General features: G+C 38.0%; 1 protein-coding gene across 1 annotated transcript in view; it reads right to left on the bottom strand.

The window, feature by feature from the left end:
* Nucleotides 1-3,148: 3,148 nt before the first annotated feature.
* Nucleotides 3,149-15,855, bottom strand: part of LOC127439304 (single-stranded DNA-binding protein 3-like) — a 110,107-nt gene continuing 97,400 nt past the window's right edge. Inside the window, exons 6-18 of the mRNA XM_051695558.1 lie at nt 14,882-14,965; nt 11,312-11,371; nt 11,131-11,197; nt 10,958-11,025; nt 10,696-10,763; nt 10,335-10,380; nt 10,205-10,240; nt 10,056-10,110; nt 9,021-9,091; nt 8,564-8,642; nt 8,430-8,458; nt 8,195-8,296; nt 3,149-7,223 (exon numbers count right to left, since the gene is read on the bottom strand). Of these exons, the coding sequence (XP_051551518.1) occupies nt 7,194-7,223; nt 8,195-8,296; nt 8,430-8,458; nt 8,564-8,642; nt 9,021-9,091; nt 10,056-10,110; nt 10,205-10,240; nt 10,335-10,380; nt 10,696-10,763; nt 10,958-11,025; nt 11,131-11,197; nt 11,312-11,371; nt 14,882-14,965 (795 nt within the window). The 3' untranslated portion in view covers nt 3,149-7,193. The remainder of the gene's footprint in view (nt 7,224-8,194; nt 8,297-8,429; nt 8,459-8,563; nt 8,643-9,020; nt 9,092-10,055; nt 10,111-10,204; nt 10,241-10,334; nt 10,381-10,695; nt 10,764-10,957; nt 11,026-11,130; nt 11,198-11,311; nt 11,372-14,881; nt 14,966-15,855) is intronic.

Raw genomic sequence — 15,855 nt, 5'->3', positions numbered from 1 at the left:
CAGAAGGTGGTGACAAATGAGTGTCTTGTGTGAAATGAGTTAGTCACTGAATCAACGATCAAAAGAAAATTTGAATCCTTTAAAATGTGTATGTCTACAGAAAGAGACTTTAGTGGAGGTTTTAAGCATTATAAGAACAAAGCAAATCTATCATTTCCCTACAGTTTGTGAGCTGCTAAGCATGACTTATTAAAAGACAACAATAATAGTCTTATAATTATTACGAGTTTCAATAACGTCCATATGTTTCATGTATAAAAAAGCATGTCTACATATCTGTTCACTTCAGTAAAATGCTATAAATGTGTTCTAAGAAAACAGCAGATCTATCTTTTTCCCTACAGTTTGTCGACTGCACACCAAAATAGAGGTAAAAACAGGAGCTGATATTAAAAATATCTTTACATATTTAACACAGATCAAGTAATCTGCTTAAATTAGCAAAAACAACTGATCAAACTATTACCTTACAAATTTGTTAATAATCGGCATCGGCTGATACATTTTCCTGTATGGCCGATTTGTTTCTTGAGGGCTCTGAGAAAGAATCACCTGCTTGCATGTGAAGCGACTGAGACATGTAAACATCCAGTCATGGTTCGTTTTGTTGTTATGTGCCATCTTGTTACTACAATAATAAACCGGTGTGCAACAGTCTCATTTAAACGGTCCGCATATCAGAGCCGTGGCAGACACGTTTGTGCTCATAATGTTAAAGTGCCTACCTGTTTCATTCTCCCTCTCTCTCCTCAACAGTTCCCTGTAACTTTTAACTGTCTTGTCTAATGAGAAAAAGGCAAATATCAATAAAACTAATATCATATACTGTCTGCAAATATGCACATATCTCGTTTAAACAGATGTAATAAACCAACTTCACACAACTTCAGCAGATCCAGCGTCCTGTGGAGCTCTCATTTATTTACCTCTAAAGCGTGTATTCTAACAGACACTTCTCTACAGTTCCCTGTCACCTTTAACTTTCTTGTCTAATGATAAAAGGCAAATATCAATAAAACTTATGCACATATGCACATATCTCGTTTAAACAGATGTAATTCACGAACCTCACGAAAATCTAGTTTTCTTCCCGTCGAGCGCTCATCTATAGTAATATCTTCCTCTGAAGCGTGTATTCTATCAGCCAGTATCAAAACTTCAGTATCAGGATCAAAAGTTCCTCTGATTCACAAATCATGATGGTCAGTCCATGACAATCCAAGCAGGCGATCCAGGCCGTTTAAACTCTCAGGAGATTTTTTTATATTAATATCTGCATGAAACAGAATTTTTGTTTGTCTGTGCATGTATAACAACATTATTCTGAAGGCAGGAGGTGTTAAGCCAAATGTGAAATTTCAAACACACATTTTGCAGTGAATAATAAATACAATTTCAAACATTAAAAGAAGTGAAAATAAAATCAGAATAGCCTACAAACAGGTGAAAGTTCCATAATCTATCAGGAATTTTTACGATAAAACACCTTTATTTAGTTAAATAATAATAATAATAATAATAATAATAACAATGTAAAATTTATATAGCGCTTTACTAGAGGTAGCACAGTTTAAAGAAGAAGAAAAAGAAAAAAGACAGAGCAAGTTTCAGTTTCTTCGTTTTACATGAGGAGGAATATTCCGAATAGATGAATACTCTATGGAGCATTTAAACCTTTACAGAGTATTTTAACTTTTTTCAGAATAAAGTCTTGACCAGATAATTACCTTAATCGCTGATGTGAATATAAATGTTGTCAACATTAAGAGATGGATAGACGAGCTCTGACGTGAAATCATCACTTTAGGTGAGGAATTTAACATCATGCTCAGGTTTAGGCTATAAATGAATACATGGGAATCACGTGCGAATCGTGTGATACATTAACATAGACATTTCAAGAAGTGGAATGTGTATATGATGTTGTATCTTAATATTATACTTGATAAGCTCCAGATGTGCACAAACTGAGTCTAGACCGTTGCCATCCGATCTGAAATCACTGAAATATTTTTTATAATATACGGATTAATCCGTTATTCATTTTTAAATCATTATTTGTGCCTTTCGAATAAGGTATTTGACTTCGGGCACATCCATAGTATCGGCCTATTGGCCACCCTGCTCTCTGGATATCGGCATCGGCCATTAAAAAAACCCATATCGGTCGATCACTAATAAACATCACTTACAATGTGTGCTTAAAAGAAAGACTGTCCTTTGTTTTTGTACATTTCACATAATGCTGCCAATCATGAACAATATGCTGATAAATAACTATGTTTGTGTGTTCCTCATCTCTACATTATTAATTTAGATCAACATCAATGCCAATAAAAACATGAATAAATGAGCTGTGTTGAAAGCAACTTTGTAGAAATGAACGGAGCCGTGTTGATTAGACTATCTACTGACGACCTATTACGTAAGGGTTGTTTCGGCTCATGAAACTGACCTGTGATTGGCTGGATGGTTGCTCAGTCAGCCCAAAGTAACAAAACGCAAAGAATACTGTATACAAATCCACCATTTGGACTCAGTATGGGTTTACCTTGGAAAACCTTTTTAAAGAGTGTGGGGGACAAAAATCACCTTTTTAAAGAGTGCAGGGGATGTGCCCCGATGTGCCCCTATGTCCCCCGTGGCTGGTACGTCCTTGGCCCCCATGAGGGGACCCTCTCCATGCAGTAATAAAACAGCTTTTATAAGGTAACTGATATGACTGGAGTACTCATTTCATGAGTGTGGTCATTATTTTATGTTTTAAAATTACTATTAATTTCTTAAGGGGTAAAACCTTTTTAATGTGGAAGAAAGTACTGAGTGCACCACTAAGTTAGCATTTATGTCTGATAGGCTACCAACTAGACAATACTAGTTACTCATGCAAGGCGGTTAATCTTTGCACAAGAACGCTTTTAAATACTTTATTGCACATTGTTGAGGCCTAATAGTATATTGTATTTATTTTCCCTCACTATATTTTTGTTTTGTATTAATACTTTTACCTATAATTTGAGCTTATGTATTTACTTCTTTAACACCCCCAGGGGATTAATTTCCAAGCAATTAGATTTAAAAAAAAAAAAAAAAAAAAAACCTGAAACGCATAAAATATTAAATTACATTTATTATTGATGCAATCATTTCTTTGCTGATAAGCAAATTTTCATGTGTTTTTTTCAGTCTAAAGAAACTTTACAATATAAAGAAAAATACAAAGGACATATTTAACTACACAAGATACCTAAAGCCCTAGGAAAAAGATCTGAGCTACCCTACAATGAAATACAAAGCAAACTCAATGGGACAGACTGCTTCATATTAAATAATGTCATGTTGCAAGAAAGGACAATGAAAATTACTGAATTTCTGCCACACCCTCCCTGCTCCAAAATACACATTTCCCTCTCAAAACTAATTCCTAATGTTACAGTATAATACATAAAAACAGAAGTGCAGAGATGGCCAACAAATGTAAAATAAAGGACTGAAAGTGGATCAGTAAGAAACTAAGCAATTCAATTTGAATAGCAAGCAGACACATTTTCCTCTTTGCTCAGTATTGAAAATAATTACTTCAGGTCCCTCGACTTTATGTAAAATGGCAGAAATTTCTAAAATGCCCATTCATTTTATGAATTGGGAACCATACTTTTTGATAGCTTCGTTGCTATCCATACTATGGATAGTATGGTTGGTGTGGCTGTGTCCTAAAATGTAACTTGCTAGAAAAAGACTCATAAAGCTCTTTAATCACATCTGTTATCTCTTTCTGTACTGTTCATAAATCACAAAATTATGTGAGCAGCAACTTATTTACAACAACCACACTAGCCATTTTCTTCACAACAACCAAATTTGTGAGTAATTTAAGCTTTGATTGTTATTTTCAAGGAAATAATGCATATACCTATTGTCTTACATAATTTACACTACAGGTGACCATCAATCTGCATTTCTACAGCAAAAGCATCTCTTTAAAATACAAAAACAATCATTCTTTTATAACTTACTTTCAGCTGTACTCATTGGTTGTGACTGACATATCAAAACATGTCAATGATATCAAAATGCTTTTTACAATATTTACAGTAAATAATGTGGTTGGGGGGGTCAGTAAAAGTTGTGGACACGTTAAAGGGTGAGGACAGGGGCTTCGTACCAGTCAAACTGAAGATAGCCATGAATATCACTCCACAGCCCTCCAAAGCTTGACAGGAGAATGATCCTAGTTCTTTCCTATGGCCAAACTTACAGCATACATTTAATACAGTCATAGGACTAAAGTATTTTAACTGGTAAATATAGAAACCTTGAAAAGGACTTTGAGTGTTCAATTTAACCATCAAGAAATGTGCGATTTTGAGTGTCCCACGATGACTGATGATCCTGCGATGAAAGTAATTGTACGTATGAAATGGTTGTTTTAATGAGGTTACAAATCTTTCAATGAGATTTGTACATCTTTGAATTCCAGTCAATATGAATCTTGTGAAACCTGTCAAGGACAAGTCCAGGTCATATTCTACCCCCAAATCAAGAGAAAGTATAAGCATTTAAGATTTGTTTTGCAATGTGACAGTATTTCCGTGACAATCAAGCACGGAAATCAATCAAGCGGAAAAAAAAAGATACATTATTTAATTAGTATTTACACATAATTGTAGTATTTGTTGTATTGCCTTCACATGCATATTTTAATTTAAAAAATTGCTTTATTTCTTTTTACTCTGATACAACACTTTAAAACATTACGTTATTAGAAACGTCAACATCTAATAATGTCACAATGCAAAAAAAAAAAAAAGAAAAAAGAAAAGAAAAACTGGTGCTCTAAGGAATATTCAGAGTTCAATACAAGTTATGTTTAATCAGCGGCATTTTAGGCATAATGTTAATTGCCACAAAAATTCATTTAGACTCGTCCCTCCTTTTCTTAAGGCACTTACAATGGTTTGTTTAATGGCAGAAATGTGAAGCTCATAATTTTATAAAAGCACTTGTATTAATTATTCTGTTAAAACTTGCGTATTATTTGAGCTGTAATGTTGTTAAGGTTTTTACAGACATTTTAGGGTTTTCAGGTTTACGGTGTTTCATCATCATGGCAACAAAGTTGTAAAATTGGTTAACTTTACACAGAAAAGTTTAGTATGTAACTTTATCACACTTAAATGATGTTAACATGCATACTGTTTATGTCTTGTGGCTATAATTTTAAAACAATTAATATCTTAATGTTCAAAGATTGGCCCCATTCACTTCCATTGTAAGTGCCTCACTGTAACCCAGATTTTTGCATTTTTAAAAGAAAAGGAGGGACGAGTCGAAATTATTTTTTGTGGTAATCAACACTATGCCACAAACGCTCTCGATTGAGCTTGACTTGTACTGAACCCAGGCCAGAATCTTCCTTTAATGGTCCGAAAAACAGACTTGGAAAATGAAAAATATTTTGAGTTTAAAAGTGACCCAGACATGTTTCGTAAGATGCACCCTCTATCATTTTTGACATGTTATCAAAACAGTCATATTGTACAGTAAAGAGAGACTGCAATCTCAGTGTTTGGCAGCTGAACGCAACCTCATTTGAAGAAAGACATGGGACCACACATGAGCTTCACAGACAAGTAGTGTATTGAAAATACCAATAAGGTCCATGACCAAAAAGTTATATTTACAGACATGGGACTATAGAGCACAAGGAAACTTGTGCTTGTAAGAGCAGTCTGCTTATTCCAACTACTTTTACAAACACATGGGTAATAATCTAAAAGACTTGCAAAACAACATGGTGGCAAACACGTAGTGGCAAAAATCACAATGACCACGAATGATATCTTGCAACTATAGGCAGTAAATGAGCTAAAATGGATGGTAAAATGTATTTATTATGAATGACCATTTGTGACCAAGGCAAGAACGGATCAATATGCTATGCTGAAATGGATCAATGGCAGTTAATGCAAAGTAACCCTTGAACGCTACACGCTAAAGCCCAAATGAGGATGACATATCAAAAGATAACAATATGCATTATGAGCAGGGCTTCCTAGATTTTGAAAAAATGCATAACTATATTCCAATTATTTAAAGGAATAGTTCACCCCAAAATGGAAATTCTGTCATTGTCTTTCCAAACCCAATTTACTAGTGTTCCAATGAAGAAACAAATTCATATGGTTTGGAACAGGATGGGTATGAGTAAATAATGACAAATGTCAGTTTTGGGTGAACTACAACAGTGCCAACTAGGTGTATTAAACCAGTGATTGTAATCGTATTAGAAGCCATTTCTTTGACAGACAAAATTGAGATTGTACATCTCGGTACGGTACTCTGGTAGTGATGACATCAGTTCAATGTAGAACAAAGGAAGAGGTATATGCAAATAGACATTTGACAAAACAAGTAAAACAAAGAAACAAACAAATACCTAAAATCATGTAAACAGAAGTGTCATTGTGCATTTCTGAATATGTGCTTAGTATGTTATCGATGTTGTTGAAATACAAATGTGCCCTTTACAGGAAAATCCATAAAATTATGAGTACATCATCATCATAGCAATATCAATTATGAAAATTATAACAATAATATTATCAATAATATACAAATATATTGTAATGAGACCATTGCTGCCCCCAGCGTATCACCAGTTTAGCTTTTTACGTTTTAAAATGTACAAAGCAATCAAACATTGGACCGCCACTAGCCTCAGTCTCTAATTGCCGATAAAAAAAGATGAAGAAAAAAACAATGATAAAACAGGACTGAAATACAGCCACCAGTCTTAATGCTGATGAGCAGCTTGTAATGAAAAGTTTTCCTGGCACAGTCCCACATACACGCATACAAATATGGTGGTTCTATCGGGGGGGCCCTTATTGTCCCGACCCAGTGACGAAGTCCGACAGGCAGGGCGGGTCCGAAGCCTGCATCCGTCCAGTCCACATCACTGCACCAGCTTCTGGTGGCTGATTCTAGCATGAGTCCTTCGTTCTGCAGCCATGCCAACTGGCTAGAGGGCGTCACCACACCAGCCCAGAGTGTTGTGGAGGAAAAGGGGTCAAGATCGAGCAAATAAACATGCCAGACGCAGCACAGAGGGGGGGAATGGGAAGGAGGAGTTTGGCGAGGGGTTAAAAAAAAAAAGAAAACATAAAAAAATAAAATAAAATAAAATAAAATCACACACTCATTGTCATGTTGGGTGAATACTGCAACGAGAAAAGAGAAAGGGGCAAGGGGATGGTGGAGGGACAAAGATGAGTCAATGAAAATGCTCCTGAAATATTGAAAATTCCCCACTGTGCAAGACAATGGGAAATTACGTGTAATAACAGTTCATGGCAATCCAACAACATCATTACAGAAACTGAGGTCACTGGTGAGAAAGATCTCAATCGTCTACATTGTATCATCATTCGTCAAACTATAAACATACAATTTTGACTATCACCATAAAGTCTGGTCTAATTTGCAGATTATTATTCTGACCAAGAACAGCCCACTTAAAACAGGATGTGGCCGTCTGGCATGAAACGGCCAACCACAGCTTGTTTTTTTACGTGATTTTAAGTACGTACAAATCTTCTAGCAATTGCGTAAAGTCGGATCAGATTAAAGCCAGATATTTTTAGGAAATCTGTGAACGATCAGGGGGCACGATATCCGTAATATTCTACGTAGCTACGTAAAAGCAAACACCTCTAGCTATTCAATCTCAATTCGCATGCTGCTGCGTTCCGAAATGTGTCAGAACACAATTCATAATGCTGCGCAAGTATGTGTTGCTTTCTCAGCATCACCACAAGGGGCGCTATAGTGGCCATTACTGTAGAATGTAGAATTTCTCTAGTCTTATAAATTCAGTTTTCTTCTTCAGGTTAACTACTGCCATTGAGGAACAACAGCTTGAATACAATCTTGCAGGGAGTTTAAGTTAGCCATTAACATCTGGTTGACGTTCGATCGACTATCGACATTCAGTTCAGAACACGCGTTATGTGCAACAGGAACATGCGCTTACAATGCGTTAGCCAAGCATTTGCATACTTGCGTAGAGTTTGTTTCTGAACTAACTTGAAATGTCCTGACAAGAAACAAAAATTTCCAGAACTAAGCGAGGTGGTTTCAGGTGACGAGAGGCAGGAGAGAAATGCAGTGGGTTGACGTGATGTATACTTACACTTTCACTTTGGAATGGGTTTAAGAAGTTGCCTGCCAACTCCCCATCGTCCCGTGGAGTCCCTGGGGGGTTGTTCATCCCTGCCATGTTATTCGGAGAGTTCTAGAAGCCCAGAGACAGGAGCAAGCGATGATCATTAGTGATTTCGGCAGGAAATATTTATGAAATAAAAGTGAATTGCTTTTTTTATTATTATTAATGAAAATGTGAAATTCACGCAAATGTAAGTTCTCACCTTTGGCAACCCGTCCATATCACCCGAGCCTGGAATTACAGCAAACGACAATGATTATTGTTTCCACAGACACTTCGGACATTTTCGTTATTTCAAACTTGTACAAATTAGCTACTTGCATAACAAAGTCTCACCTAAAGAACCATTCATATGGTGTGGCTCCATCGATCCCATTCCACCCATTGGACCGTCAGGCCCCGGACCCATTGGGAACTACAAATATAGACAACAAATTAGTCCCATCCAGGACAGCGATAATACACACCAGGGGCCAGATTAACGAAATATCCTTCAGAATAAAATTATTCTTCTACTATAACTTCATAAATATTTTAAATTAATATAAAATCTTTATCAAAAATATTGTATTTAATTTTTAAAATACTATATTTTTATATTTTTAAGAATACTTTGCATTCCTGAAAGACTTAAGAATGTTCTTAACTTCTTTGATTAACCATCAAAGTTTATAGCTAGATACCCTCCTACAAATTTCATATAATTTATCCTAAAACCTGAAATTTTACACTTAAGAAGATTTTTGTGAATCAGATACTCATTTTATATGAAAAGTGACGACTGTCAACTTACATTCGGTCTGTTGCCACCAGGGCCAATTGGATTCATCATCGTGTAGATGTTTTCACTAGAATTTGTTGAGTCTACGAGAAAACAGATTACGTTTCAAGAAGAGCTCTTGCTTGGATCAAAAACTGCGTGCAAGATATTTTGCTCAGAAAAATTTCACTGACAAGCAAAATTGAGTGGATATATTAACACAGTGCTTTCCAAAACAAGAGCTTCACATTTTAAAGGGTTAGTTCACCCCAAAATTTTAATTCTCTCATCATTTACTCACCCTCATGCCATCCCAGATGTGTGTGACTTTCTTTCTTCTGCTAAACTAAAATGAAGATTTTTAGAAGAATATCTCTGCTTTGTAGGTCCATAGGCAAGTGAATGGGTACCAAAAGTGAAGGCACTTTCACTTTCTCTTTTTTTTTTTTTTCTCCCAATTTGGAATGCCCAATTCCCAATGTACTTTTAAGTCCTTGTGGTCGCGTAGTGATTCACCTCAGTCCGGGTGGCGGAGGACGAATCCCAGTTGCCTCCGTGTCTGAGATCGTCAATCCACGCATCTTATCACGTGGCTACACACCATCCGCCGCGGCAACCACGCTCAACTCACCACGCACCCCACCGAGAACGAACCACATTATAACGATCACGAGGAGGTTACCCCATGTGACTCTACCCTCCCTAGCAACTGGGCCAATTTGGTTGCTTAGGAGACCTGGCTGGAGTCACTCAGCACACCCTGGGTTTCAAACTAGCGAACTCCAGGGGTGGTAGCCAGCGTCTTTACCAGACCTACAGAGCTGAAATATTCTTATAAAAATCTTAATGTGTGTTCTACAGAAGAAAGAAAGTCATACACATCATGGATGGCATGAGGGTGAGTAAATCATGAGAGATTTTTCATTTTTGGGTGAACTATTCCTTTAAGCTAATCTTCTGTCACCTACGTAATTTCTCAGCTATTATTATGAAGTTAAAAAAAGGCTGAAATGAAATTCCGGATATGAATCCAGCAAAATCCAATGGTTTAAGTGAAACCAAACTGACCTCCTGGGCTTGGCATGATGGGGGTTCCTGGGGGTCCGCCACCTCCTGGAGGCCCCTGCGAGATGAGAATAGCAAATGATTACTCTCAAAGAACATTTTTGGAAGAGCAGAAAGAGTTAGTTGGACAAACTCTTGTGCTTACGACTCACCACATAGTTTCCTGGTGATGAGGATGAGTATGCTATCTGAGGGGAGAGAAAGTAGAAGTTTTTGGACCAATTTCAGATGAAACAACTGTGGTTTTTGCAATTCTTTTACTATTTTGAAAGGGGCACTCACCGAGTTTGCGTTAGGGTTAGGCCAAGGCCCTCGACCTCCCGGACCCCTGACAAAGAGAGAGAAAGTGTTAAGCATCAATGTGTATGTGTGCGATTACTTAGCTAAATCTGACAAAACCTACCTTTAGGACGTCCCAAAGGTAAAAATGATTCATAAATAATGTCGTCCCCCCCCCCCCGAAGTTATTAAGAATGCAAACGTTAAATTTGAGAGAAATGGTCGGGGATATGATTAGTTAACTATAACCAGCCTTTAATATAAACCACAGAAGAGGTCTATGGTATGTCCTCATTTAGATAGCTAAGTAAACGTGTGAAGTGTAGCATAGACAGTGGGTGTGTACGCTGTGGCAGAGACTCACATGTTCATGCCAGGCATTCCAGGTCCGCCGAGAGAGTTCAGAGGAGGCCTCATTCCACCGCCGTAGTTCTACAAACACAGAGATATATAACACTATAACTAATATGTACCTACAAATATAAATGAGCTCATACACATAAGAATTCAGCAGCTGTACTTAATCTACAATAAAGCATTTGCACCATTATCTGCATGTAATCAACATTGGACTATGTACAATATCTAAGTATGACTGAGTTTGATTGACAAGAATGCCAGCCAACCTGTGGGCCCATGCCTCCCATTCCTCTGGGGGGGTTCATCCTCATAGGGCCGCCCATGTTTGGATGTCCTGATGTGGTAGAGGAATTACAGTCATTTTAAATGTCCTTTAGCAATGCAAAGAACTCTTAATAGGAAAAAACAAAAGTCTCCTGGTTTTAAATGGATATTGCACCTTGCGGTCTGGTTGGATCCAAACTGTTTGGCAGGAGTGGCTGTGACCCTGGGACTCCAACAGGAGGCTGGGAGAGAGAAAGAGTTATAAAACTGAGGCATAGTTCTAAGAAAACAGGAATAGCAATACCTAAAACTGAAGAACTGCAAAAAACATTTGGTTGAGGGGGCGGGGTCAGTACCTGATTTGGCATGCGGAGTGAAGGGCGAGGTCCACCTGGGTACCGTGGAGACATGAAAGGCTATGAGGAGAGAACAGAAAAGCTGTCAATCAAAAGACAAAGTGTAAGGCGGCACCACTACAAACCTTTGCAAAGCATATACAGGCAGTCAAAAGCATGTCTTTAGTACTACAAAAATTATATTTCAATTCTTTTCACTGCTTTTTTGTTTTTATGTTTCACTCCACTACAGAAATGAATGAAACAAATATGGTGCATTATATACATAAAACACGAGGGTACCAATATTTTAAGCGACATCTGTAAATAGTTAGCTTATCTAAAATCTGAATACTGCTAGTGCTTTGCAAAGCATTCCGATAAATTTGCTGACTCAATAGACTTTCAGCAAATGTAGACGAACTCTGACATACCTAAAAGAAATTGTCTGTTGATGATTGTATGTAATGCTCCAAAAGTGTCTTAGAGTATGAACAGAACATTTTTTGTTCAACAGGAAATGCTCAATTGAAGATTGCATTAAAGATTGTTAGAAGTCCAGTAGTAATTAGTCTAGAGACACTTCACAAATGTGAACCAGGAGAAAAGGAAGCACAGGATGTATGATGCGTGGCACAAAAGCAACCAGCAGGGGGCAAAATCACACTACAGAAAAGACACTGTGTTTGAGGTTGAAGGAAGGACCACATAAATACTAGATCTCCCTAAGATGACGAGTTTGGTGGAAATGTGCTGTATTTTAAACAAGAATATACAGAAAGAAGACAGACAGAGTGAAGAGAAACCAGACGGGAAGAGAGGGGTTGTGAAAGAGACAAACGAAGAGATGGGTAACACCATTTTTTAACCAGGCACAATGTGATGAGCAAAGGAACAGTAAAGGTTCCTGCGACAAGTAATTTGTCCGTTCACAATAAAATCAAAAATGCCACGTGAAGCCACACATTCCCAGCCAATTGGAACATATTTGATGTTTAAAAGAGCGCAACAGTGCCCGTCCACTTTTTCAGTCGTTTTGGTTCCAGAAGTATTTTTTCCCATTCATTTTTTCCATTGGAATTTCATAAAATCCTTCATAAAGGAGTTTTAGGCCATGAACCAAACCCACAGGCTCCAAAGTGAACCACAACATTACAAACTTTAATTTGTAGTGTAGTTTTTCATAAGGATTTCCGTTTTTTAAACCTAATCAAAATGGAAGACGAGATAACGTGGACCGATGGATTCAGCAGAACCTTCGATGGCTTCATTGCCATCGATTAACAACATTAGAGCTCACGGTAGGTCTGTCTTTTAAGGTTTGTGAGTTATCGTTAAAAATATTTTCCACAATGGAAAACAATATGAGATTTTACTTTCGGAACCAGACTGTTACGCTTAATAACACAGAAGTGGTAGCTTTCAGAACTTGTTGCTTTACTGCCTGGTTAGGGCACAGTGTACACAGTGTAAATAGTGTAAATACTGTAGCTCATCCCTTTGGATATTAGCCCAGATTTTCAACCAGTATACCACACCACCCCTTTGATTCTTAGATTACACACATATATTTAGTGTGAATACAAGGAATGGACCTGTAAAATGCGAGACAACAACAAACACGCTTCAGTACACAATCAGAGCCACTATTTGGAGGATGACGGGTACAGTAGTTGTAGATGTGGTGGAGAAGTGATTCCACAATAGTCCAATCCAGCTATGTTGGTCTTTGTTCAGTCCAAGTTGCAGCACGTTTGTGTACACGGAAGGGTGTGTTGCTGTTTGCGTATTTGTGTTTGCGTGCTTGCCTGTGTTTATGCCTGGATGTGTACATGCAAGTGTGGGCATGTTTGTGTGTATTTATCTGTGTGTGCGTGTGTGTTGCATTATTAATAGGATATTGATGGACTATGAAGGACTGAGTGCAGGGTGCAGGGAGGGACCGGGTCTGTTGAGTCCGGGAGAGATGAACCTCCACTCCTCATAGGCTGGGCCGCAGCTTGCATTATTTATCCGGGAACATAGTCCCTGTCTGTTAGGAATGTGTGTGTGTGTGTGTGTGTGTGTGTGTGTGTGTGTGTGTGTGTGTGTGTGTGTGTGTGTATGTATGTGTGTGTGTGTTTCTAGAGAGAACAGATGAGGTAATGTACTGCTTTGTGCTCTAGCTAGGGAGGACACTGGAAAAACCATGAAGAAGATCAAGAAGCAAAATAAGAGGATATGTTCGGAATAGAATACTACCATGATAAACTAGCATTTTGAAATGTGCAGTATACAACAGAGCTACATGAAATACAGTTTGACCTGAACTTCCATTTCCAGTGTGGCGAATGAACCGGAAGTAATATCAGCCTAAATTTTTATTATCTCAATTTTCAATACTCTCTTGACACATTACTTGATCTGACTGCCAAAAAGTTAGACTAGATTAAAAGTTCAAAGATAACCACTGTTGTTTCCAAGATGATAACTGGACGCTACTCGGCAAATTAAACATGAAAATTTCGCATGACAATTGAAGCAAGGTCATGTGATAACAATGCAGATTCCTACTGTTTGAAACGGTTATCGTTGCATAATACATTTTCAAAAAATAGTGGTCAGTAAACAGTACAGACAGCACAGTATTCGATAAGCAGTACAAAATAAGTGCGAAAGAAAGTGCAAGAGTGTGAATGAAAGTGCAAAAGTGACAAATTCTGAAAGAAAAATGTGAAAGAATGCAAAAAGTACAAAAGAAAATGCTCAATAAAGTGCAAAAGAGTGCGAAAGGAGGTGCTAAAGAAAGTGCAAGTGTGTGAAAGTGCAAAAAAAGTGAAAGACCGTGCAAAAAGTGTGAACGAAATGTTAAATAAGGTGTGAAAGCATGAAATGCGTGTGCAAGAAAGAAAACGTGAATGTGCAAGAAGGAAAGAAAGAATGAAAGTGTGAAAGAAAGTGCGAAAGAACGTGCTAAAAAAGTGCAAGAGTGTAAATTAAAAGTGCGTGGAAGTGCAAACAAAAAAGTTAAAGACCGTGCAAAAAGGGTGAGCAAAAGGTTAAATAAGGTGTGAAAGAAAATGTGAAGTGTGAAAGTGTGCAAGAAATTTTTTTTGAAAATGCAAAAGGCAAAGAAAGAATGAAAGTGCAAAAGAAAGGGTTAAAGAACGTCCTAAACAAAGTGCAAAAGAGTGTAAATTAAAAGTGCGAAAGTGCGTGGAAGTGCAAACAAAAAAGTGAAAATGAAATGTTAAAGAAGGTGTGAACGTTCGAAAGAAAATGCGAAGTGTGACAGAAGGTGTGCAAGAAAGAAAACATGAAAGGCGGTGCAGGAAAGTATGAAAGAAAGTGAAAGAGTGCGAAAGGAAGAAAACAGGAAAGAAAACAAGAACGAAAGAAAGAAAGAATGAAGGGATAAGGAGAGAAAGGGTGAGTGAGATACAGGTTTGCCAGATGTATGCCACAGGTGCTCCCCTGTGATGTAAACTTTAATATCCTGGTCTTATAACCAGCACTTGGTGCCTAGCCAAAACAACAACAACATGTGTCTATTCCAAAAGTGTGATGACAAAGAAGAAGTTAGAGCAGGAAAACAAGGGGCTGTGGTCTTACCTGGCCATGTGGACCCATCATGGGGTTGTTGGGGTTGTGTGGAGGAGGCTGTGCATGTGGGGATGGTTGTGATCCGGGCGGGCCCTGATAAAGAGATAGGAAAAAGACAGGACAATGAGACACTAAAAAAATAAATGTACAGAAGCAGGTAAATTAGTCACACATATCAAGATACAATGTTCAATGTACATGTACTACATGGACCCTACATTTATTTAGTACTGCACTGTGCAGTCACATTACATCATACTGTTAACCAAGAACAGCTGATGGTCTTTGATAATTTTCATGCCTATTCGACATCTTTTCCCCCCGCAAAAGGCTTCTCATCCTCTGATTACTACCCTATAACAGAGCTCCACCATGAGGCCTCCCTTTATTTCTCTCAATGAAGCCCATTATGGGTAAGTGGGAGAGGCATATGGCCTTTACAGAGAAGCATGTTCCCGCTATGCATCCCTTTAGAGTGACGGAGGAACAACTTGGGCAGGATTGTGTGTGTGTGTGTATGTGTCTTGGGTAAAGGGGGGGGGGGCTGTTAAATGAAGCAATTAATGAAATCATTTTCTACCCAGCTAAGGAGATAACGGCTTGGCACAGAACTACAAGCCCATCAAGAGAAGCCCCTCCTGCCGAGAAAGGGAACAGCACATAGTATTCCTAGCGGGACAGTGGCATGGAGGACAGCAAAATCACGGAGTCCAAGTGTTGCAAGGATGCTTCCTGACCAAAAGGGGGCAGTGTGTAGCTGCTGCCAAGAGACTGCCGGGACACAAAGCACCAAGCAAAACAAAGCATGGAGAATGGAGCAGCAACACTTTCATTGTTATGTCTGAGTACATAAAATTTTTTTGACCGTTTCTTTGGCAAACGGCACAGAAATTGAGAAATACATGTTACTGAAGGTGAAGGGTGGAGGGATGGTTTTTCTTAGTTTTGGAAGTAATTATTCAGAGTTTTGTGCAAAAGTGCAG

The sequence above is a fragment of the Myxocyprinus asiaticus genome, chromosome 50 (assembly GCF_019703515.2).
Source record: "Myxocyprinus asiaticus isolate MX2 ecotype Aquarium Trade chromosome 50, UBuf_Myxa_2, whole genome shotgun sequence".
In the NCBI taxonomy this organism is placed as follows: Eukaryota; Metazoa; Chordata; class Actinopteri; order Cypriniformes; family Catostomidae; genus Myxocyprinus; species Myxocyprinus asiaticus.
This window is presented reverse-complemented; position numbering and strand designations above follow the sequence as displayed.